The sequence below is a fragment of the Chelonia mydas genome, chromosome 3, assembly GCF_015237465.2.
Source record: "Chelonia mydas isolate rCheMyd1 chromosome 3, rCheMyd1.pri.v2, whole genome shotgun sequence".
Classification (NCBI taxonomy): Eukaryota; Metazoa; Chordata; order Testudines; family Cheloniidae; genus Chelonia; species Chelonia mydas.
The window spans coordinates 37,356,161-37,382,409 of NC_057851.1; the positions used below are offsets into that span (position 1 = coordinate 37,356,161).

At 39.6% G+C, this 26,249-nt stretch overlaps 1 protein-coding gene across 1 annotated transcript in view; it reads left to right on the plus strand.

Moving 5' to 3' along the window:
- Positions 1 to 26,249, plus strand: part of SH3YL1 (SH3 and SYLF domain containing 1) — a 93,917-nt gene that overhangs the window by 58,235 nt on the left and 9,433 nt on the right. The window contains exons 7-9 of the mRNA XM_007055660.4: positions 17 to 179; positions 1,042 to 1,114; positions 3,717 to 3,773. Of these exons, the coding sequence (XP_007055722.1) occupies positions 17 to 179; positions 1,042 to 1,114; positions 3,717 to 3,773 (293 nt within the window). The remainder of the gene's footprint in view (positions 1 to 16; positions 180 to 1,041; positions 1,115 to 3,716; positions 3,774 to 26,249) is intronic.

The following is a 26,249-nucleotide window of genomic DNA, read 5'->3' on the forward strand; positions in this document are numbered from 1 at the left end:
TAATTTTTTGTGCTAGATTTTATGGTCAAGATATTCGAGCTAGTGCCATTTTATTTGGTGATGTACCTCGTCTTACTCAATCAGAAGAGCTGCATGAAATTCTGGATTCCTTTACTGAACAATATGAAAATGAGGAGCAGAAAAACAATGCAAGGAAAGCAGCAAGGGAACAAAGGAAGGTTTGCACACATCTTTTTCCATATTGGCTCTCTGTTGCTAAATCCTTTCATCTACAATTAGACCTAATCCTAATATTGCTGTGTAGATGGCACTCACATTGAAGTCATTGGATATGTTGAGTGCTGACTGATGGAAGGGTAGGGTGTCTTCTTTGAGTATACTGTATTTACTCAAGCGCACTGTTCAGTATTGCCAGGGGAACCTCCTCCATAGAAGAACCCTACTATTACATTAAGTTTTGCATACTCCAGTCTAACAATGTAATTCTTCATTACACTGTTTCCGAGAAGACAACCAACTTAGAGAGACATATCTGTATTTGACACACTACAATCAGAAATATTCAAAATGTTCTTTTCAGCTGCAGCTTGATCTTCAAGAAAAATGTTAATTCTTAAGCATATTTGGAACAAACCAGGGTTTTTCAGTTGAGTGTTCTGCTCCTTCTGTTTTCCATCCAAAATTACAACTCTTGGATTGGGCCATCATATTTAATCACTGAGAAGATGCTGAGAATTATGGGAAAAGACATTATCAATGTCTAGGCAATATTATCTCTCTAGATGTAACAGCTGATGCTATTGAGAGAGACTATAATATATATAATTTATTTTCCACCTTTTTGCTAAAACATCAAGCAATAACATTTATCATTTACACATATAACTTCGTAGTGAATTATTGTGCGGCTACATCAAAATCCGTCTTTAGTTTTATAGTTTGAAATGTAATGTCATCAAGAGGAAATATGTGATGGGTGCTTCTTAATTTCTTCTGGACTATCTCCAGGCCTTCAGTTACATTAACCTATACTTGCTAGTGAGGAGAGATTTTTGCTATTTTTAAAATTATTTATTTTAGGCTAATGATCCACCTGTTAAGCCATCATCGAGGCCACAATCACGTAAACCACCTGTGTACGCTGCAACAGCAGGTATGAAAGTGTTTTGATGATTACATTAAATTGTTGCTATATGTGAAAGAAGAGTATTAGAAATACTCTGAGTATTGATGTTTTTATGCTATTCAACCCCCTTTTCTTGTGTGAGATGGTAACTTCTCTATAACAGCTTGATTTGTCAAAAAGTGGAAGTATTTTGGGATAGATTCATGAAAGATAATGGGTGAAATTTTTATTGTTTTTAACTTCTAATGTACTTTTATCGAGTTTCTAAATGCAACATAATGTTTACTAAACAGACACTACAAAATGGCTGATTGTATTTGTCAAGGTTCCTCCCCCACTCTGAACGCTAGGGTACAGATGGGGGGACCTGCATGAAAACCTCCTAAGTTATCTTTACCAGCTTAGGTCAAAACTTCCCCAAGGTACAAAATATTCCACCCTTTGTCCTTGGATTGGCTGCTACCACCACCAAACAAATACTGGTTACTGGGGAAGAGCTGTTTGGAAACGTCTTTCCCCCCAAATACTTCCCAAAACCTCACACCCCACTTCCTGGACAAGGTTTGGTAAAAAGCCTCACCAATTTGCATAGGTGACCACAGACCCAAACCCTTGGATCTGAGAACAATGAAAAAGCATTCAGTTTTCTTACAAGAAGACTTTTAATAGAAATAGGAGTCAATAGAAGTAAAGAAATCCCCTCTGTAAAATCAGGATGGTAGATACCTTACAGGGTAATTAGATTCAAAACATAGAGAATCCCTCTAGGCAAAACCTTAAGTTACAAAAAAGATACACAGACAGAAATAGTTATTCTATTCAGCACAATTCTTTTCTCAGCCATTTAAAGAAATCATAATCTAACGCATACCTAGCTAGATTACTTACTAAAAGTTCTAAGACTCCATTCCTGGTCTATCCCCGACAAAAGCAGCATATAGACAGACAGACAGACCCTTTGTTTCTCTCCCTCCTCCCAGCTTTTGAAAGTATCTTGTCTCCTCATTGGTCATTTTGGTCAGGTGCCAGCGAGGTTACCTTTAGCTTCTTAACCCTTTACAGGTGAGAGGATTTTTCCTCTGGCCAGGAGGGATTTTAAAGGGGTTTACCCATCCCTTTATATTTATGACAGTATTATTACTACATATTGTAGATGACAGCTTAATATAGAAATTAGTGCCAGTTTTACAGTCATGTATGTAATAGCTCAGAAGGGATATTAAAGTTAATTGGGTACATAATGGTCCACTTTGTATTGTTATACCAATAGAATAAAAACCAGCAGGATCTTATTAAAGGGAAAAAGGCAAAATACCACATTTATTGTGAATACAGAAAGAATCATAGTAAGCAGTTAGTTACAGCTATAACATTCCATTCAATCTCATATTTACTCACACACACACACACACAGAGGTTCTGCAAGGTTGTTATCATAGTTACCAGCCTTAAAGTTGCTCATGCCAAGCCACTGGCCAGGTGGCCTGGACATGAGGAGGGAGCAGGGCCTTGTCAGATGCTCATCTGATGCTCCTGGAAGTTGGTTTGCAGAATCAGACCCCATAGTTCTCACTTTCTAGAGTCCATTTTTATAGGAATTTCTTCCTATGCCAGTCTATGGGAATTGCTTCATCATGCTGTTGCTGAATCAATCAGCAGATAGCATATTCCTGACGGCTCCGTGCTGCTAGATGTTATCTTGTTCTTTGGTTCTCCCATTCTTGAGGCTGTTGGGTGGATTCCAGTCTGCCCTCCGGGGGTCCTCTGGTTATTTCCACTTGACGCCTTCTTCAGCCGATGGACACTGGATTCTTAGGCTGGCACCTCCCTGATCATTCAGTTATTATCCACACCACGCATCCATCCACACACATCCTCTATCTCTATTTTAATCACAACTGTTAATACAACAAAAGGGCGGGGAGTCTCCGGGTGCCGTTTCTGTTGTTACAGAGTATTGCTTTGAGTCTCTCTCTGTGTGAATTGCTTTGAAAACAGACTCTGTCTTAGAATGTACTAACGCAATTAGCAGCTTGCAAGTTTCACACATAGAGGCAGAGAAACAGTACCAAAAACCAAGAGACCTCTTAATTAGTAATACCCTGGAATTTAAACTATGGGAAATCAAACTCATTTGTGATTTAATACAGAACTTCTTTAATATGATCCAACAGTATGATGGATTTTTTTTCCTATTTAAGGGGAATGTTTTCTTGTAAAAACTACTGACTTTTAGGAGGAAGTTAATCTCTTCTGATCTAGGCCCAATGGTCTGCCTCTTTTCATCATCCTCTTCAAATAGATAGATGAATCTTTCACTAGGATACTATCTTAATTCCTTACTCTATTTTAGTCTTCCTTCTGCCACACAGCAAGTAGGGTATGTGATGCTCCTACTGATATTTTTTTCCCCTGAAGCGCCTTTCCTATTCTATTGGGAAAGAGATTAATCAAGAGTTCCATTCCTCAGTCCTAGTGCTGTAAATAGCTATTTCTGCTCTCCACCACCACTTCTTGGCTAACTACAATAATTTTGTGGATACTGAACATATATTACAAGAGCAGAAAACAAAGTAAATTGACCTATATTGATATGTTATATAAATTAATTATTTACATTTTTCTGCAGCTGTAAAAAATCCACACAAACTTTATCCTGAACTTCCCAATTACCATGCCACAGAGGGTAAGTACTACATTTTGAATTTATTTTATAAAGGCCACATGCAATGGGTGTGAGAACGCATGGGAATATTTTGGAAAACATTATACTTTTTAAAAAAATTCTGTGCTGCATTCCTTTGTTATATTTATTATCCAGACAAATCAAGATTTCCTTCTGGTTTTTTTATGTTTTATAAACATCTACTTTTATCTTTCAGAGTAGCAGCTGTGTTAGTCTGTATTCGCAAAAAGAAAAGGAGTACTAGTGGCACCTTAGAGACTAACCAATTTATTTGAGCATAAGCTTTCGTGAGCTACAGCTCACTTCATCGGATGCATTCGATGAAGTGAGCTGTAGCTCACGAAAGCTTATGCTCAGATAAATTGGTTAGTCTCTAAGGTGCCACTAGTACTTGTTAGGGGGCTTATTCCTTCACCCGCTTCCTTCCCTGGTCCTTCTCGCATGAACAGAGAGCAACAATATCCAAAGTCCAAAGGTGCAAACAATCTGATGTTTATTGGGGTGAACTTCCAGCAAGCATGATTCCAGTTTCCTTCCTTAGTGTCCTCCTTCCCAGCTCTGATACCACAGAGCCTTACACCTGTGTCCTTGTTCCCATTCCTGCCCTTAGCCAAACGTGATTCCAATTTCCTTACCCCCATTCTCTGTTCCCATTTCCCCCTTTAGCAAAACATGATTCCAATTTCCTTACCCCCATTCCCTGTTCCCATTTCCCCCTTTAGCAAAACATGATTCCAATTTCCTTACCCACATTCCCTGTTCCCATTTTCCCCACACCCACACACCCACCCACTCACTTCCTGATTGACTGCAGGCTATATAGTAAAACTTGAGTTCTGCTTTGCTATACCTTAACCAATCATTTTCCTGAAATTTAACTAACCAATCCTAACATATTGTAACATGATTATGTAACCAATTATATCCCACCTCCTTAATTAGTTTACACCCAGCAAAATTACTAATACAGCAGACAGGAACAATCACAGAACCAGACAGAGATTGTACAGACAAACAATAGCAAAGTGTGAACTATAATGACAAGACAATACAGAAGTGAGGATTTCACATCCCAGCTATTGATAAGTGAGTTCTTCCCAGACAGGATGCTATCAAACGAAGTTTCCTTTTACATTTTCTAGGCACTTCCCTTTCTCTGGAGGCGATAGGCATTATCAGGACAGGATTGTATTCCTAACAGCCCAATAGCACCTGATTTCAATGTGACTAGTTTGGAATGTGAGGATGTGACTGTTCGCTTCCTAGTTTATGGCTGCTTCTGCTGCTTAGCCAAAGGCCTTAGCCTAAGCACAGGGCCTCAGACTGTCACAGTAAGAGAAGGCCCTTACACCGGCAGACTGTTATTTTGATTCTTTCTTTTGTACCTCTATAACTAGCCAAGTGATAAGAATACACTTAAATTCTTAGAGTATAGGCCTTTACAGACAGGCCTGAATATCTATATCCTAACAGTACTCCTTTTCTTTTTACCTTTATCTTGTTCCCTGGCTTTATGCTCAGACAGCAGGTGAATCTCACCTTCCTTTATGTCTCCTTGTGGCCTAACTTCTTACATTTAAAAAATCCTTTTCCCCCATTCAATATACATGTTCAGTCCTATAAATAGTCAGACTGTATTTAATGATACCACCTTAATGAGGCAAAGGAGATCACTATGACATAATAACCTTTGACCAAGTCTACCCTCTCTTCTCTGTGCACAAAGTAGTGTAAATCCTGTTTTAAATAAACAAACACCCACAATGGTCAAATCTGATTAGCATCATAAGGTTAGTTTGCCATTGCATTTACATCCTTTCACAGGATTATGCAGTGGTTTGAGATTATAAATCTGCTTTTTGGTGTAACACAGAGATCACTTGTGCTGTGGTCTGGACTGTCAAGTTTTTTGAGGTCATAACAAGGGCCTGGCTCATTTTCATGCCTAACTCATTTATGATTCTGTGGCACCCAGCACCACTTGTAGTTTATGGAGTTTGTACTGTGAGAGCTTGCCATCACAGATCATTAGAACTAATTTTGAAGCCCAAAAAGTTTAACCTTTCTTCTGCACCTGGCAGAACCCTATGGACAAAGTGGTAAATTCACTTAGAGAATGTTTAAGCCCATGTGGCTTTTGTTTCCCCAAGTATGTCTCACCCTTCCAATGGAAAAAGCAAGTTTGCACTGATCCCCTGAAACCACTTATAAGGTCCATAAACTATTTTGCAAGGCAGTGAAATATAATATTATTCAAATAAATTGGATAGGCTTTTTGATCTATAAAATACATTAGCTGCTTGTCAACCATGAAATTTTATACAGACAGTAAGTGTTGGTCAGTGTGAGGATCAGACCCAAAACTTTGGTACTGCATAAACATACACATTTGTCTCACATACACACAATGCTTAAAAAAAATTAAAAGATTTCACCAGAATGTTTCAATGTGTTTTCAATTTAAAAATTTACAAGTAAAAATAACTACAATGATCCAGTTACATTAAAAACCATTACAAAAACAAATTAGTTGTGGTGTTCAAAACATCCACGAAGTATGATTTAATTTAACCCCAAGGTCTTGACCAATGTCCCAATTATGTTATCTCATGTGCACAAATCATTAATAAATTAACACGATGCATTTTTAAACACACAAAAAGAGAAAAAAAGTTAAAACTTATAATACTTAAAAATATTTAATCTTCATTTTAACCACCTTTCTTATTCCTTCACCTCTGCCCTCTCTGTTTGTAGTTTTCTTAAAAGGAAAAGCTATTTCTTGTAATTTCTGATAGTAATACATATACTCGTTGGGGAAAAGTGTTCAATTTAGGAGATAGGTGTCAGGTTTCATTGGCAACGTCCAGTCCTACTTCTGAAAACCAAACGAGAGAAATGCACACAGGGGAAAAGACAGAGGTGGAAAAAAGATAGGAAAATTCTACTTTTTTCTGTAATATTTGGTTTCTGGAAACCCACAGAAACATCACACATTCTCTAACCTTTTTAGAAACATTGGGACCTGACAAACATTGTCACAGTCAGGCTGCTAAAATAGAACTTTCAGTTCTGCCTCTTCTGAAGGGGAGAGGGAGTTGGGGGTAGGTGATATTTTGTCTTAGGGTATCTCTACACTGGCAAGGTTTTGCCCCATAAGTTATACCACTTTTATTAAAACGCTGGAATTAAACCGCTGTTGCGTGTCCACACTGCGCTCCTTGTGACACTGGAGCGCATCCACATTAGCAGCTCTTGCAATGGCAAAGAGAGCAGTGCATTGTGGTAGCTATCCCACTGTGCAACTGGCCATAGGGTGCTTTGGGAAGGGTTTGCAATGCCTCATGGGGAAGGCATAGTGTCACATGATGCAGGTCTCTCAATCCCATTGTTCCATGGGCATCCTACCACATTGCCAGCTGCTTTTCAACTGAAGTGTGTGGGGAGGGGAAAGTGTGTGTGTGTGTAGGGGGGAGAGAGAGTTGTGTTTTGGGGGACAGAGTGTATCAGCATGCTGTCTTGTAAGTTCAGACATCAGCAGGAAGCAACCATTCCTAAGGCAGGGAGAGGGGGAAAACCCGACATCAGCCCCTGCCTCCTTCCCTGGGCTCTCTGCACAGCAATCTCTCTCTCTCTCTCTCACACACACACACACCTGCCTCTGTGTTCAACAGCATGAGCGTTCTGCATTAATGGTTTGCTTTGTGTTCCATAACAGGTTAGCACAGCACGCAATGGCTGTCAGAAACGGTGCTTTGAAAGGGGAGGGGTGCATGTCTCCAGGGCAGCTGAGTTCAAAACAATGAGCAGAGCGGTCACTTGAGGCATTATGGGACAGCTCTGGAAGCCAATTACAGAGCAGAAAGCAATCAAGTATTTACATTGGCAATAGAGTGCCAGAGCCTCTGCACAAATAGTCTTTCGACTCTCGTCGAAGTGGTTTTTTTGCAACTCTGCAAATGAGGGGTTTCTGTGCACAAAGTGGCTTGGCAGTGTGCATACGTCTGCAGTTTGAGCGCAAAAAGCTGCTTTACTGCACAGAAACTTGCCAGCGTAGACAAGCCCTATTCAGCAGACCAATTTTCCTTGCATAGTAGTCCTGTCATCCAGGATATCTGCAGCCTTATAGGTATTATGCAGCTCTGAAAACTATAGATATTTTCTGTCATTAAGCTCTAAAATGCTGATATCTTATTCTTGTAGTAAAGAGATAAGTGACACATAAGAAAATTGCTGCTAAGACTAAGGCCCTGATCCTGCAACCTGGTCTTTTAGCACTGACCCCTGTATTTATGTGTAGTGCCAAGACTGATTTAAACAGGACCCCACCTAGGAGCAGAGGCCTGTGCTACCAAGTTACCATTGCAGGGTTAAGGCCTGTTGTTGTATTATTCAGGTCCTTAAGTAATATTATATGGTTTCAACATTTAACATAAATCTCTTCTGTTGCCAGTGAAGAAAACTACAATAATTTGTAGACAACACATAGAAGTAGAAATAAAATGAATCCTCTAGAAGCCATGTTTTAGATTTTATGATATCATAAACATTATTGCTGGAATACTGGACCTTAGCATATAGCAACAGTATGTCCATTGTCATCAGTAGGAAGGGATTAATTGCAAAAAAAAATGATAAAAGTAACAGAAGAGTTGAAACATTTTATACTTCTATGATGTTACATGAAAGAAGAATTTGATTTGTGTTTGAGACATTTTTAATTATCTACTATGGAGACCTTCTGAGTTATCTTGATGAGTAAAGTTATATAATCTGTTTCAAGTCCAAGACAGAATATTAAATTAAAAACATGTCTCTAAACTGATACTGTGATACTTGATTCATATGCAAGCAGAGCAGACTGAGTTTTTATACAGCTCAATTCTGTCAAGACTAATTCTTAGATTAATGCACTAAAGTGTAAATGGTGTTTCCAAAGGAAGATTTTAAACATTATCAGAAATGGGAAATATTACATATTTTAGTGCCTGTTTCTTTAAACTGTTGTAAATCACTAGGAATTATTACAACTCTGAACATAAAACATCACAGTAGTACCATTATTAACTAAATAGGCTGGGATTATCAAAGGAATCTCATGGATTTGGCCATACAGCTCCCTTAGGGTCTTTTGAAATTCCCTGTCCTAGCAAATACCATTGTGGTTGGCAGAAACCAGTTCTCCATCTACTGGAAGAAGTCACTGATTTTAATCTGACTTTTCAAAAAGAAGCTTTGAGTCTCTATCTTTTAGTTTTTAAAAAATATGTTCTTCTTGAAAAATGTTACATATTACCTTTTTTGTTTGTTTGTCTTGCTTCCTGTTTGCCATCTTGCAAAAGAACCTATACCCCCTCTGTCACAAAGTAGCATGTCTTACTCTACCAGGTAGCTAAGAAACAAATATGATGGTCAATTACAGTTCATATGATGAGACCATTAACTTCCTCCTTAGTCTTTTTGCTTTTTGGAAGCATTCGCCATGATATGGGAAGTTTGGTGTTTCTGATTCATATCCTCAAATGTTAACACCCTATTCCACCCTATGAGGGTAGAATACTTTGGAGATAATTGAGATAAGACCAGAAAAGAGATCTTGTAATTGCACGTAGGCCAACGGACCAAACATCCACATATGCCTCCTTGCCCTACTAGAAGCAGAGATTTGTAGAGAGGGGATTTTTCAATTTCTTTGTGTTCCAGCTTGACACCCCAGGTGTCTTCCTGAGCTTATGAGAGACCTACCAGTGCTTCCAATCGTCCTTCACGCACTAGCTTTTTTATTGCAACTGCACAAACGACATCTGAAGGGTTTCTTCAGCAACCTTAGGGCTTCTCTTTACTGCTAAAAAATCTGTTTTTAATGCATATGAGCGATCCTGAGCTAAAAACACAGTGAAGAGAAGGCCACTTTAATTTTACCACCGGCACTGAACCTCAGGAGGTGTGTATAGGCCTGACATTGGCGAAAAGCCGAGAGATAGGACAGGAGAAAGATAGTGCGGGATAGAAAGAAACACATGAAGGAAAGGATAATAGAGCAGGATCTCACATGTATCAGGCTGGGGTTCTCATGCTGGTGATGGTCAGGTGTCCCCACTAGTGCACTGAGGTCTGAAATTTGGGAGGACTGACTGAAATTTGGGAGGGAATGGGGTCTGAAGCTGGAGTTGTTTTCAGACTTCTGTGCTCCAACTCAGACTACTTGGGGAGGACTGGCTCTTGCCTTGGCAGACTGAAGTGATTATTTTCCAAGTTAGGAAACCATCAGGGAACAGCTGGGATAGCGGAGAAAAGGGAATAATTTCAGAGCCTTCCTCCCCCAAGCTGTGTTAGTCCAGGGAGCTCAAAGATCAACTGGAACAAGGTCGAGGCATAGTGGCCTCATTTTGGCTTCGATTGGATTGGATTTTTAAGCTATTCTGTCATACAAAGAATATTTCAGGTAGACTTATACAGACTTGCGCAAAATAGAAGTGGGGAATCAAGATCTTACTTGAAACAGAAAGCTAGTTACAACTTTAAATACACACTGAATACCATCTCACCAATTGCTTTACAATTTCACAGCACTATGAAGATATAAATGGCTCTTAAGGACATCCTGTGAGGTAGATAAGAATCCTTATTTCCCATTCCACATTTGAAGAAGCTGAGACAGAAATTTTACTGACCTGTCTCAGAGGTACTGTAGTTTACTGATTTAGTCATGGAGCTGGGAATTGGTAGGCCTTAGTTGTAATCCTAGTTCTGCCACAGATTTGCTGTGTGATTTTATGAAAGTTTCTTCATAGACTCTCACATATTAGGCCAGAAGGAACCATTAGATTAGTCCCAGTTTAGATCATATAATCTGACTTCTTGTTTAGCACAGAGCATTGAATTTCACCCAGTTATTCATGTATTCAACTGGTGGTTGAACTAAAGCGTATCTTCTATAGAGGCTGTCACATCATCTGGAGTGGCTAATGAGAATGAGTGTCAGCCTCAGGGCAGACTGTCAAAAAGCAGGGCAGAAACCCCAAACTGGTTGTATGTTCTATAATTATGTTTCATCAATGCAGTAAAAAGTGTGAACTCCTAAAGCACTATAACAATCTTACCACAGAGTTTGACAGTCCCCTTGGGCATTCCAATCTATCTTGCCACCTGGGCAAGCTGAATTTATGTGATAGATGGTCACTTTACACAAAAATCTCATAAATATTCAGGTTACTTCCAGACCCAAAGGACCAGTCATTTACCCCAGGTCATTTGTACTTAGATCTCAATGCCTTTAGCCAGTCCTGTAATAAACTTAGTAAGGATTTATTAACTAAGAAAAGAAATAGTAGAGTTATTTACAAAGGTAAAACAGGAAACATACATACACAAATGAATTACAGTCATAGGTTTATTATCAGCTTCTATAATAAGCAGCTCTATGTGTCCTTTAGGGCTGACCCATGCCATGCAGCATGGGGATCTCTCACTTTATATTTAGGAATCTTTGCCCCTGAGAGTCCAGACAGCATAAAAGATCCAATTTCTTCTTGTCCTTTTTTTTTTCTTCTTGTCTTGTCTTTGTCTGTCATTACCCCAGAATCCAAGGTCATGGGGTGAGCTGTCTGCACATAACCTCTTCATGAGGGATGTGGGGAGCAATTGACAAAGTCTTTGTTTCACAATGGCCAATTTCGATTTAGTAGCCTTTCCTGGTGGGCAGGAAATAACACCTCCTGGGGTAAACTTATATTTCACACTTAGTAATGCTTTTCCCTGGACTGTAGGGAATTTGCAATCTTAACAAACATTTTTATAGTTACATAGAATCATAGAAGATTAGGGTTGGAACAGACCTCAGGAGGTCATCTAGTCCAACCCCCTGCTCAAAGCAGGACCAATACCAACTAAATCATCCTAGCCAGGGCTTTGTCAAGCTGGGCCTTAAAGCCTCTAAGGATGGAGATTCCACCGCCTCCCTAGGTAACCCATTCCAGTGCTTCACCTAGTGAAATAGTTTATCTTAATATCCAAGCTAGACCTCCCCTACTGCAACCTTAGACCAGTGTTCCTTGTTCTGTCATCTGCCACCAGTGAGAACAGCCTAGCTCCATCCTCTTTGGAACCCCCCTTCAGGTAGTTGAGGGCTGCTATCAAATCCCCCCTCACTCTTCTGCAGACTAAATAAACCCAGTTCCCTCACTTCTCCTCATAAGTCGTGTGCCCCATCCCACTGATCATTTTCACTGCCCTCCGCTAGACTTTCTCCAAATTGTCCACATTCTTTCTGTAGTGGGGGTCCCAAAACTGGACGCAGTACTCCAGATGTGGCCTCACCAGTGCCAAATAGAGGGGAATAATCACTTCCCTCAGTCTGCTGGCAATGCTCTTACGAATGCAGCCCAATATGCCGTTAGCCTTCTTGGTAACAAGGGCACACTACTGACTCATATCCAGCTTCTCATCCACTGTTATCCCCAGGTCCTTTTCTGCAGAACTGCTGTTTAGTTCCCCTCATATTAGCCTCCCAGGCAATCCTGCCCATCAGTTCCCTGAGGGAGTCAAAGTCTGCTTTTCTGAAATCCAGGGTCCGTATTCCGCTGCTCTCCTTTCTTCCTTTTGTCAGAATCCTGAACTCGACCATCTCATGGTCACTGCTGCCCAGGTTGCCACCCACTTCTACTTCCTCTACCAATTCTTCCTGTTTGTGAGCAGCAGGTCAAGAGAAGCATTGGCCCTGGTTGGTTCCTCCAACACTTGCACCAGGAAGTTGTCCCCACACTCTCCAGTAACTTCTTGGATTGTCTGTGCACTGCTGTATTGCTCTCCCAGTAGATGTCAAGGTGATTGAAGTCCCCCATGAAAACCAAGGCCTGTGATCTGGAAACTTCTGTTAGTTGTCTGAAGAAAGCCTCGTCTACCTCATCCTCCTGGTCTGGTGGTCTATAGCAGATGCCCGCCACGACATCACCCTTGTTGCTCTCGCCTCTAAACTTAACCCAAAGACACTCAACACGCTTTTTCTCCAGTTTCATACTGGAGCTCTGAGCAATTATACTGCTCTTTTACATACAGAGCAAATGCTTAAACATTACTTTATAATATGGGATACAGATATTGTAAGTAGGAATAATACATGTAGCATCCTACAAGCATTCCATAAAGTCTAAACACTAAACACATTGTTATAACTCTAATAGTTATTTTGATAGTGCTAACAAACAGGTAAATGGGACTGGTTTCCAGCTATGCATTTGTAAGTGTTCAATAAGGGAGAATCCAGGTTTTCATGACAGTGTGTTCCAATGGTTAATTAATCACCCTCACTATTCAAAATAAAGCACACATTTTTAATGAATTTGTCTAGTTTCAGATTCCAGCTGTTGGTTCTTTTTATGCCTTTCTCCTCTAGATTAAGATCCCTTTAGTTTCCAGTATTTTCTCCCGTTGAAGATGCTGGAATCAAGTCACCATTCAGTCTTCTTTTTGATAAAATAAACAGACTGAGCTTTAAATCTGTCAATGAAAGGCATATTCTTTGGTCCTCAAATAAATGTTTGTGGATCTTTTCTGTCCCCTCTCCAATTTTTCACCATTATTTTAAAATATGGGCACCAGAACTGGACACAATATTCCAGTATAGATTTTACCAGTGCCACGTACTGAAGTAAAATCACTTTCATCCTTACTACTCCCTTGTTTATACATCCAAGGATTTAGCTCTTTTTGCTGTAGCATTGCACTGGGAGATTATGTTCAGTTGTTTGTCCACTGTGACTCCAAAATTCTTTTTAATCCTTTTGCTTTCCAGAATATTGTCCCCCATTCTGTAAGTATGGCCTGAATTCTTTGTTCCTAGAGTATGACCTTGGATTTGGTTGTATTAAATCCAAATTGTTCTGTATGACTGCCCTGTCCTCATCATTATTTATCACTTCACCAATCTTTGTCATCCACAGACTTTATCAGCAGTAATTTTTATTTACTTCCAGATCATTAATAAAATGACTGTATAGCATTGGGCCTTCAACCAATCCCTTCAGAAACCTCATTAGAAATACCCCAGTCAATGATGATTCCCCATTGACAACTTTTTTGAGATTTTATTTGTATTAGTGTAGTGCTTAGGAGCCCTAGTCATGATCTAGGCACTGTACAAAAACAGAACATGGCCATGGCCCAAAGATCTTACAATATAGGCCTTCAAGGGACCTCCTGTATCACTAAATCCAGTCCTTTGCTTTCTCAGGCAATCCCATCATATAATTTCATTCATAAATTTATCAAGCTCCATCTTAAAACTAGTTAGGCTGTTTGGCCCCACTACTCATATTAGAAAGCCTTTCCAGACCCTCACTCCTCTGATGATTAGAAACCTAATTTCCAGACTAAATTTATTCGTGTCCAGTTTGTACCCATTTGTTCTTGTGCCAACATTGTCCTTTATTTTAAAAAGCTCTTCTCCCTCCCTGGTGTGTTCTCCCCTCCTTCCTCTTCAATGTATTTCTAGAGAGCAATCAGATTCCCCCTTAGCCTTCATTTTTCTAGGCTAAACAGGCCAAGCTCTTTTAGTCTCCTCTAATAGGATAGGCTCTCCATTCCCCTGATCATTCTAATAGCCCTTCTCTGCACCTGTTCCAGTTTGAATTCATCTTTCTTAAACATGGGTGACCAGAATTGTACACTGTATTCCAAACAAGGTCTCACAAGAGCCTTGCACAATGGCATTAATATACTTCCTGTCTCTATTGTAAATACCTCACCTGATACATCCTAGGATCACATTTGCTTTTATTTTTATGGCCACATTACACTGATGGCTCATTGTCATCCTGTGATTGACTAATATCCCCAGGTCTTTCTCCTCCATTTTCATTTCCAGCTGATGAGCCACCAGTTTATAGCATATTTTTGTTAGTCCCTAAATGCATGAACTTGCACTTAACGCTATTAAATTCCATCCTGTTTCTGTTACTCAAGTCCTCTGGGTCATCCAAGTCTGTTTTTATAATATTACAGTCTTCCTCTGTATTGATGATGCCTCCCAGCTTCGTGTCATCAGCAAATTTTATTAGCACTTTCCTACTTGGTGTTGTCAGTGAAAAAAATAAGATCAGCAACTCAGCAACAAAGAAATCAGAGAGATCTGATCTTGATGAAGATGAAGTCAAGTCAGTGGCCCTTTTGGTGAGTGGGCAAGTTGAACCAAGGCTGCAGGTTGAATTAAGAGGTGATGGCAAGGAAATGTGTATCTAAGAGTTGGCTGGATCATCAATATGGAAGTTGATGTCTCAGAGAGTGAGTGTGGAAGATTGCGAGGAGAAGAAGAGAGACCAGGAGTTGAAATCAGAAAGACTGACTGATTGGGAGGAGTTGGGGGAATGCTAGATGACTGCAAGCCCAGGTAACACTACAAGAAGAGCAATGCATACAGCAACAGGAGCATGTAGAGAAAGACAAGGAAATAAAGGAGTTATGTCAGAAAAGTAAGAAAGAGTCGCTTGACAAAAAAGCAAGAGAAACCAAAGAAGCATCAGTGAGTATTGACTCTAAGGCAGGGGTTCCCAAACTTGGAAGCAGTGGCCCGGCCCGTGCTGCTTCCCGCAGCTCCCATTGGCCAGGAACAGTAAAACCACGGCCACTGGGAGCTGTGAGCGGCCATACCTGCGGACGCTCAGGTAAACAAAGTGTCTCACAGCCCGCCAGGGGCTTACCCTGAACAAGCCGCGAACCAAGTTTGGGAACCCCTGCTCTAAGGACACATCTTCACTATGGAGTTATATCGGTCCTGCTGCAATTGATGCAGCAGCATCAATTTAGCTGGTCTGGTGAAGACATGCTAAATAGACGGGAGAGCCCTCTCCCATCAATTTCTGTACCCCACCCCTTCGAGAAAATGAAGGTAAGTTGGTGAGAGAGTGTCTCTCGTTGACACAGCGCGTTATAGATACTGCGGTAGGTGGATCTAGATATGTCAACTTTAGCTATGTTATTCACGTAACTGAAGTAGCGTAGCTTAGATCGATTTACTGTGGTATTGTAGACAAGACCAAAGAAACTCTTTCAGTTGTAAAAGCACTTGTCAGCATCGTCCCAGAGTTACAGTGGTATTGGAAAAGAGAAGGATGGAAAATTGTTAACAATGAAAGCAGAACAAAAGAAACAAGGGTGAGGACATTTTAATGACATGCTCAACCAGCTAGAGCCAACAATTCCAATTAATGGATGAAAAGTAGGTGAAGAATTGAACATTTCACTGTTAGAAATTTCAGAAACAGAAATAGGATTCTGTTTGATTCTTTTCAAGATCATTGCTGAAATGTATAAAGCTGGTGAGGAAACAGTGGAACATGAAATACATAAACTGTGTAATATTGTTTAGGAGAAAGAACTCTGCCCAGAGGATTGGAAGAAAGGTGTGATCTGTAAATTACCAAAGAAAGTCACCCAACTGGTGTGCGATAATTGGCAAGAAATAATACTACTTTCATGTCCCAGAAAGGTGTTCTACAGCATACTGTGGAACAGAATCAAACTGGTAATAGATGTAATGAGCAAGCAGGCTTTAGACCAAAAAGATCATGTGTAGCTCACATCATTACCTGAGACAATTGATCGAGAAATGACTCGTATACCAGAGAAGGTGTACAGGGTTGGGACAAATGTCTCCAGAGGTGAGGAGGGGGTGGATGTGAGATCTGGATTTGTGTTGATGGAAGGATTGGGGAAATTGGTTTGGAGAGGAAAGAGGAGAAGGTAGAGCTTGTGGGGGCTGTAGACTGTTGATGGTAATAAGAATGAGGGAAGGAAGAGGATGACAAACGGTATAAGGCGGAAGAGGGGTGTGTTGAGAGCCATAGGAGAGTGCCAGATAGACAAGTTTACTGTCAGCCAGTACTTAATCCATCTAATATGTGCTTTATTGATATTGTATAATGTTATATTTTAATCAGAATGTTGTGCAGTACTAAATCAAAGTTACTTAACCTCTTAATCTGTTTCCCTTCTGTAAAATAGAAAGCATACTTACTATTTTAAAGGGATATTTGTGAAGTTTACATAAGTATTATAAAGTGCAGTCAGTGAAAATTATTAAATTCACAACATGATTCAGTGACAGAGGAGAGATTAGAATTCAAGAACTCCCAGCCCCAAATTCAATTCACTAGACCATCATGTTTGAAGAGTTTTTTTCTTTGACTGTTTCTTTGCTTAGCAGCCTTTCACTAGTCTCTGAAATCCCAGATTTGATGCAGGCTCAATATGTATTTTAAAGTCCATATGTTGTGAGTATGCAAAGACACACATGGCTTTAATGTCTCCTTTAACATTGTGTGTCTCAGGAAGTTCACTGGCAGAATACAAGGTTCCCAAACTACAAGTTAGTTTTATAATCCGTTGCCCCACACTGTCTGATACTAGTCAATGCTCATTAAGGCCAACAGAAACCAACAAATCTGGAGTTTGTAGGCCTACCTGTTTCTAAGGGCTTGTCTTCACTACCGGGGAGATCGACGCTGCTGCAATCGATTCAGCGGGTGTCAATTTAGCAGGTCTAGTGAAGATCAGCTAAATCAAAGGCAGAGCTCCCCGAGAACAGTAAGGTAAGTAGACTAGAGAATGTCTCCTGTCGACGCAGCGCAGTGAAGACACCAGGGTAAGTCGACCTAAGCTACGTTGACTCGAGCTACGTTATTCACATAGCTGGAGTAGCGTAACTTAGGCCAACTTACCCCAGTAGCGAAGACAAGCCCTGAGACACAAAGTAAAAAAAGGGGAGGGGGCTTCAGAAGCTTCCCCAAAAGCAAATTACACCTCAGATTTGGAACTCTGGCATCTCACAAATGACTTGTCTGGTTATCCTGAAACCTTCCAGGAAAACCTCCATTGTCATAAGATCCTGATCATGACTTTACACGTGGATTGGAAAGTTCTGGTATTTACTGTGCTTTGGGTGGTGAAAATCATAATTGCATTTATATTGGGGAAAATAGCTTCTAATCACTGGCATTTAAATTTTGAAAAGCCTGATGAAGAATTACAGTTAGTAGCCACTTGTTCTTTAAATTTACTCTGAACCAATTTTATTTCAAAATCAGCAGCCTTTCTATATTTTTTGTCAAGATCAAGTCTATTCACAGACATCACAGTGTCTGGGATATAGCTGAAATGGTTCTCCTAGATGATGCTACTGGGCAAATTCAGAGGGAAGACCAAATGTGATGTGGATCTTTGAGAGCATTGTAATTTTTCCATTCACAAATACCTCAAATTACATGTATTGGTGGTGTTGATGAAGTACATTGCAAGTCTGATATAGGCAACATTTGTATTTAGAACCTTAGAGACAGTAATACTCTTTTCCCAGAAGTCCTGAAATTCGAAAGTAGGCTTTCTCCACAAGGGGCTAGATGACACTCTTTTTATTTCACTTGCTCCAGCATTTATTTTCATCTCACCTATCCTATGTATGACAACACTGGCACTGTCTTGGCAAGTCTCAGAGCTGACTGGGAAAAGATTTAACCAGGGATCCAGTGTTCATCTATTTATTCTCATTCATCTTGTTCCACACTGTAGAAATACTTTCACAGTGACAAAGGCCACCATGGGAGAGACGCAAGTGTCTGCAAATTCTGTGTTGCTGGCAGTCTCCTCACAGGACTTGAGAATTTTGATCACAAACATGGCTAAGGTCCACTCTACCTAAGTCTTTTGCCTCCTCAAAGCAAAAAATGCCAGGGAGTGCCTGTTTTGCACCAGATTTTGTAGCATGTGATATCTGGAGTTTCACCTTGTATCCTGAGGGGGCATGCCCTTGAGAATTTTCATCTTTACAGAACACAGTCAATTTAGCAGTGTTACTCTGAGAGGAATGGCTTTTTCTCTCTCCATTCTGGCCCAAGAAATTTTAAATGGTGGCTTCAAATTGTACTAACTAAGACTGGTCAAAATTGAAATGCAGATACATTTGCATGGCAACAGGTGCAGCTTAGATGACTATTTGAGATTTAAGCAATTTTATCTGGATCAGAAATGTGGTAATCACTATAGTAGAAGACTGGTTTTCTAGAGATCTTAGGGAAAAGTCCAAAATACTTGAAAAATCCAGCATATCTCTTTCTTAAGCTGGGGGAGACACAGGCATTTTGATTAAACAGAATTGTGAATGAGAATTCATAAGATTAGGTCTGTGCAGTATTCAGAAAGAGGCTGTTAACATGATCAGGATGTATGTATCTATAGAATCAAGGATGGTAGGTATTTCAAAAATGATGGGTCTGAATTTTCTCTCATGTACAATAGAATTATATTGGTTGTAAAAAACTAGTGATCTCAGTGTATTTACTTCTGATTAACATAAGTATGAGAATAGATTTAGGCCTACAGAGTGCTATATAAAAATCGAAACCATGCCATGTATAGTAGGCACATTAACTAGACCTTCTTCTGTCATTCCCCTCTGTTGTTGCTACTCACTGACTACAGTTTACTCTGGAATAGGAGATGTATTGGTTCCATTTAATTTTGTAAATAAATTTGTCATCTCTGTTGTATAATTTCAAGGTGCAGCAGAGCAGACATTTTTGAAATAGGATGATGATTAGCTACTAATAACAATAATTCAGTGAAAGTTGAATCAAATATTTAGTATCACTACTTAATATGTTAATAAAATTATTGATATTCATAACATTAATTTGTACCTATGTATATAGGCACTTAAATAGGACATATGTCTGTATTTGGGTAAACTGCATATTAAATTGGGACTAAAAAGGAGAATTATGGAAAACGTAATATTATTAGAATAATAAAATCTACCCTCGAGGAAAGGACAAATATATGTCAGAATCAAACAGTAGCACTTCATGATGAAAGTAGAAGTGTTCACACACAAACCTATATAGTAGTATCTTCTTCCTTTTTATAGTAATATGTGGAGCAATTTATAGCAGATTATAACCCGTAAAAGCAACAAGCCAGCTCAAAGTGACTAATAGATATTTGTTTTAGAAGATCCTTACACAGAGGGATAATGTGGCATATCTATCATAAGCCTTAGTGACATGTGTACAAATTTGGTAAACATTCCGGGAGTTAACCACTGGAAAGTACTTAGTTTTTAAAGGTTTTATCCAAGCCTGATCTATTTTTGTGGTTTCCTGGCCAGGCTTGTGACATGTTTATATTTAGTTACAGGAATAATAAAAATCCATTTGGTGGTCCCTCAGTATTAATTTTGTTGCCGTTAAGAACTGTATCTTAATACTAATAGCAAAGTAGGAAATCCCAGGAAACTATTTCAGACTCTCTTTAATTTGGGATTCACTTTTACTAGGATCACAGTATTCTTAGGTTGTATGCAGTAAGTCAAATAATCACATACTTTTTGGCTTATGTTGTGATAAACTGAGCAAAAATATGTAACATGTGTGACTCAGTTGGTCATATTGGAGCAAATACCTCATAAACCACATATAGTATTCTGAGCTAGCTGATTATAAGATATAAAGAGATTGAGGTCAGGACGTGCTAGAATTAGAAAATATGATTCATGAATGTGATGGAAAGCTTGTATTTTGTTAAATATCTGAAGTAAATGCATTTGTTCAGGAATCTGAAATTGTGTGCATTTTTAACTTTTGTCTCTGCATTTTTAATAATGTTTTGATTAAAAATATTAAATGGTTACTAGTAAATCACAGCACACATTCCAATACAAGAATATGTTTTGGGAGCAAGGCAGTACTTAATGTATTGTATCTAATTTACAAAAGGTAAAATATGTGAAATTAGTTGTGTGGCTCTAGAGAAATCTGATAACATAATATATTAGCTGATTTCTTGTTGTCTGAATTTTGGTTTTGGGGTTTTTTTCAAGCATTTTGGCTAAGTGCCATGTAGTCAGTATATAGTATTTCTTCAGAATATTTATACATGCTAAAATGGCAATTCAGAACTATGTATTGTAGGAGGCTAGTGATGCTTTTTCCTAATCTTTCAAGTAAGGGCAGGAAGAAGGTAAAATTAAAATAGTCTACTCTTCACCTAGGAAAGCAGTATTTAAGACTAACTAGACTTCCTTCAGTAATACAGCTGATTAGAAATTTGCCCTAGTCCCAAAAGTATCTCTAATCTTTTGTCACTAGCCCTAGTGTATCTACCCAAATGTCATTTTTTAAATCCATTAAATTGCCAACTACATCAAGAAAAGAGTGTTAAAGATTTTACGTAGGCTGAGATTTTTTGACATTTTTTTCTGAAATCCTAAGGAGAACTGTGGATTGTTTCATTTATCTTTACCACAGGTATTAAAATAATATCATCAACTTTTGCAATAAACTTTTGAGCTTTTAAAAGCTACTTTTGGTATATTTCTTCACTTTGCTTTCAACTAAATGAGATACATTAGAAAAGAAATCTTATTTGTAATACTTGAAATAATTGGATTCCTGGGATGCTGTCAATGAGATTGAATTACAGTCTATCACTATAATGAAAAGATCCACAATATTTAGTAGTGATGTTACAGTAATGGAAAAAATAGATTTTAATGCTATTTTAATGTCAGTATTGCTCTCTGAGTAATTGCTGAAGGTGATCTGAAATGCCATCTTAAAAAATACAAAAAGTTGTTGAATATCCTGGCTAATTAATGGAATGCAAATGTAGACTTAAAACCTACTTATTTGTAATTTTTAAATGAAGATTTGTAGATTATAATTGAAAATGATTGCTTCACTGAGTTCTGAACTGTGACAGTGGGCGAAATAACTGATACAGATACTGTGGTGATCACGGTATAAGAGCTTATATGGAATAGAAAAAGCAAGACAAGGAATACTGTGGTCAGCTGTTCAAGAAGTCATCAGCACTGGTAGGGGAAGCAGTTTTTAACTCCTTGAACTTAGGTCTTAGTAAGTAAATAGCTTTATACTTAACCAGTTCTATAGAATTCTCTGTTACAATAGAATTATTCAAACAGTTTAAGGCCAGAAGAGATCACTATGGTGATCTGGTCTGGCCTCCTGTATGTCGCAGGCCATAGATAAAAGATTATTTCAGGGACAGTTGACCAGAAAGATTGATATCTCCATATACCATGATGTGATGCTTTTACTTACTCAGCCTGAAGTCACAGGTATACGGCATTGTGAACGCACATAAAATTTGCTTTGCATTGTAGCCCCTAGGTCTCTCAGTTATTATGCTTTCCCAAGTTCCTTGCTCCCACAGAATAACAATATTATGCATTAATTTTCTCTGGATGTATTAGCTTGCATTTTTCCATTCTGAATTGCTGTTCATGTTCTGCCCATGCTTTTTTCTGTCTGTTTGTACTCTACATCTACCACAGTGCCTGTTTTCCATCTGTTCTCCCTCAGTGTTTTGTACCCTGTCTTCTACTGGATGGAATGTTGGACATGTTCGAATAGGTGTGATTATCACCTTCTAGTGGTTACAGTGCACAGAAGATCTAAATCCTAATACTGGCACATAAGAAAGCATGTTACACTACTAGAAATCTGTGAAAGTCCACATTCATGCAATAAATGCAATTGATAACACTTGATAACCACTTGAAAATTTTTGCCCATTAGAGCAAAATCAGAAAACGTTGGGCTTTTTGCTAATTCTGTTTTGATACAGAAATTTCTGTTTGCTCAGTAGAATAGAAACTAGTGTGGTTAAAAGATTATTCATGATATAAGCTTAGTATAATAGGTCTACTTTTGTGAAAATTATTTATTTCTTTGGCACACGAGGGCATAGATTGCTGGGTCCCACATTTCCTGTTTTTGTAGGCCACTGTTTGGCTAATGGGGTATTCCACTGCAGTTTTCCTATACCTGGACACTTTGGGATGAGATTGTATGGTTCAGTGCTCTGCACAGCTCTTATCCCTGATGCTGGAGACACAATTAACTTTGTTTAAACACAAATGTGCATACTAAACATGTGGGCCAGCCATTTGAGTCCTCTTCTCTCATAACACTAGAGGAGGTAGAGGTTAATAACTTGAGTGCTGTTTCTCAAGACTGACTTCAGCAACAAAAACACTATTCACACATACTAAAGGCCATCCAAAAGTCTTGAACAATTGCCCATTAAAAACCTTCAGACTCCTCAAAGAAAACATCTTACTACAAGACAATCCTGTGTGTGTTGAATTTTGTATTTCTTCTGGTTTAAAACATTCTTTTATTTTTTGTAAAGATTTGAATCCGAGATCATGACTTTAGGTGGAGAATAAGTAGTATTCGAGTTAGTCTCTAGCACTAAAAGAAATGAGGAAAATATTTGACAAGGAAAGCTGTGTGAAACTCAAAGTTTTTGGTACACAGGTCTATGTGCAAATATTTTCTTTATGCTGATTAAAATGAGTTTTTGACTTTCAGGCTTGTGTGAACCAAATACTTGGTTCTTGGTTGCATGGGGTTCTATGTATCTGCACAGGCCTTAAGTCTTTATCGCAGGTGGTGTCCTGCTCATTGTACAGTGCCGTCCAGTCTTTCCTTTCTTTTACAGTTAAAAATAAGCTGAATCTTGTGGATTTTTTTCTTCCATTAGTATAGGATCTTATATTAACTCAAAGAACTCCTAATTTGAAAAGTGAACTGTTGGGATAGTATATGCATGAAAATAGTCTAATTAAAATAGAGAGTTTTTGTAATATAATTAGCCATTATTTCATCTGCAAGCTTCAGTGTATTAGATCCAAAAGTCTCAGTGATCTAGACATCCGATGCTGAACATAGCACTGTAGCACCATCTTGTGTGAGCTGGAAATTTGATGTTTTAAGAAATGCAGTCCTGTTTCAAAGGTTTTCATGTATTCAGAAATCTTCATTTTTCCACTATAAAATGAACAGTGTTAACTTTGACAGTAAACTTTAGAATATTACAATTGAGTTTGTGAAATATAAAACATATATTCTCCACTGTAGTATATCAGTGTTTTATGTCTATATCACATTGATCAAACTAATATATAGTGCAGTAGATATTCAAACCATATTCTGTCCAATGGAAATTAAGAGGAAAAACAAGTTTAAGATGTTTCCTCACAGTTTACATCATCACATATAGCACTTCTTAAAATGCACAGAACTAAGTACTTTTTGAAGTACTAGGCCTGCCCAAAATTAAATACCCTGCCCCTAATCGAAGGGAGAGGAACCACTAAGTCCAAGTTCCAGACAGGGGACAACAAAGGAGAAAACAGGAAGGGTGTGAGGTCAAAGGTTAAAAATAGCAGACGAGGACACCGAGCAGAAACCCCCCGAAAGTGCCCTGTGTTCCTCAAAGGCATTTAGGGAGTCAATGGATACTGCCCAGATGAACTCTGCCTGCAGGCATGATTGGATAAGGGACCAGAAATAGGTCCCACAGTCACAAAGCTCTCCCTGACCCTTGTCCAACTTCCTCCTCCTGATATGATGGATGGCCATCTTGGCCAGCGCCAGAAGTAGGTTGATGAGGCGGTCCCAATATTTTGTGGGGCCACAGATGTGGTATGCATAAGTCAGGACTTTGGGAGAAATGCAGCCAGAACCTCAGTAAGGTTCTGGAGGAGCCAGATGAGGCACTGCAACCTGATGCATTCTACATAGATGTGCTCCAGGGTCTCCCTCTCATCACAAAAGGGACAGCTGTTGGGAGAGTTCATAAACCAGACCAGGTACACACTTGTGCTCATGGCTCCAAGGAGGAGCTGCCATCTAATTTCCCTGGTGGGCCATGGAACCAGAGTGGAGTACAAGCTGGCCCACTGGGGTTCTTTGCCTTTATTAGGTGGCAACAGGTCCCATCACTTGGTATCAGGACTGGACATAAGGGTGAGGAAGTGGATGGTATGAGGCACCAGCAGATACAGACATTCTCTGGGTGCAGTTTGGAGTTGGACCAGCTGGATATCATGCAGCCAGCTCAGGTGGTATGTCAGGGACAGCCAGGAAGGGTTGTGGGGCAGAGGCCCAGTGAAGAGTTCTGAAGGGCCAGAGGTAAGGGATGGTTTTGTCAGTAAGAGTTGAGGTAGTGGTGCATACATACTGGGTCCCCTCTACCTTCCAGAGTACCTCTTCCCCTACATAGACTCCAGCCCATCTTGCACAGCATAGCTCTCACATTTTAGCTTCCTTGCACTCCTCCTCCTGCTTCTCTCCCCTGACAGCCCTGCTCAGCCTTTGTGCTCCCTTAAAGCCCAGTTTACATCCCCTGCTGCTCAGCCTGTCTGCCTTTGCTCTGTGTGAGTAGGTCTGGTGAGGCAGGCTGGGAGCAAAACCAGAAGTAGCTGACAGAATTTAACAGTTCTAGCTGATGGCAGTGTTGATCAGCTAGGTTGTGATGGGTATGGAGAATAAGGCTGTGTTTAATTAGTCAGCTTCAAAAGTGTCCTATGTGTACATGAAATTTTAGTTTGGGCACTGTGGTGGTGTAGGGATGAGAACCGAAAAGGAGGGACTGCCAAGGGGCATTTTAAAATGTTTTCTTTACAAAAGTAAATATTTTTCTTTAAAAATACATGGAAAATCTCATGGTCTTCTAAAGCGAGATTGATTTAGGCCCTGAATTTGGTACAGCCAGTAAAGTCTGAAACAGGGACATCAGTCCTTTTAAATAGAGACTTCAGTAGAGCCTTGTGCAGATACAAATTTATATCCACGGGTGCGGATATCCACAAGTATAAATCGGTATCCACAGAACTGCAGGGCTCTCCCGGGAACTGCAGTGGTGAAAGGAGCAGAATGTGGGGCCACCATTCCCAGAAGCCAGTGCCCCATGCTGGCAGCTCCTCTGGCGCAACTGTACCGCCCCCAGCCCTTCCACGTAGGTGTCTGTGTCTCCTGTTAGGGAGGCAGTACAGCTGCGCCGGAGAAGCTGCCAGCACGGGGCGTTGGCTCCTGGGAATGGCTGCCCCACATTCTGCTCTTTTCACCACTGCGGTTCCCGGGAAAGCCCTGCAGTTCGGCAGATACCAATTTATATCTGTGGATATCCACACCCGCAGACATAAATTTGTATCGGCACAGCGCGTTAGAGGTCACTGCAACTTCAGCCAGGAAAGAGGCAATTTCTGGTATTCCCTTATGCCACACTTACTAAGAAATCAGTATTGCTCCCACTGAAGTCAGTGGCAAGACTCCCATCAACTTCAGTGAAAGTAGGATGTGGCCATGAACTTCCTCCCTAGGTGCTTATATTCTTTAAGATTTTGTTGCCAGTTATCATGTCTTTCCAACCCTGTTGTCATTGGTTGGTCAATGTTTATTTAATCTTTCCTCTTCAGTCAGTCCACCCATCCAACCTCCTAATAATTTCTCTTGCTCTTCTCTGAACTCCCTCAGATAAACTTAATTGAACTGAGCCACTTGAGTATTGATTTAGGTGTGTTCACACAGAGGGTTTACACTTGTTTCATTAATTCAATTTAAAAACTGATTTTAGTTAAACCAGTGCAACTATTTTGTGTAAAGCTGTCCAGAGTCA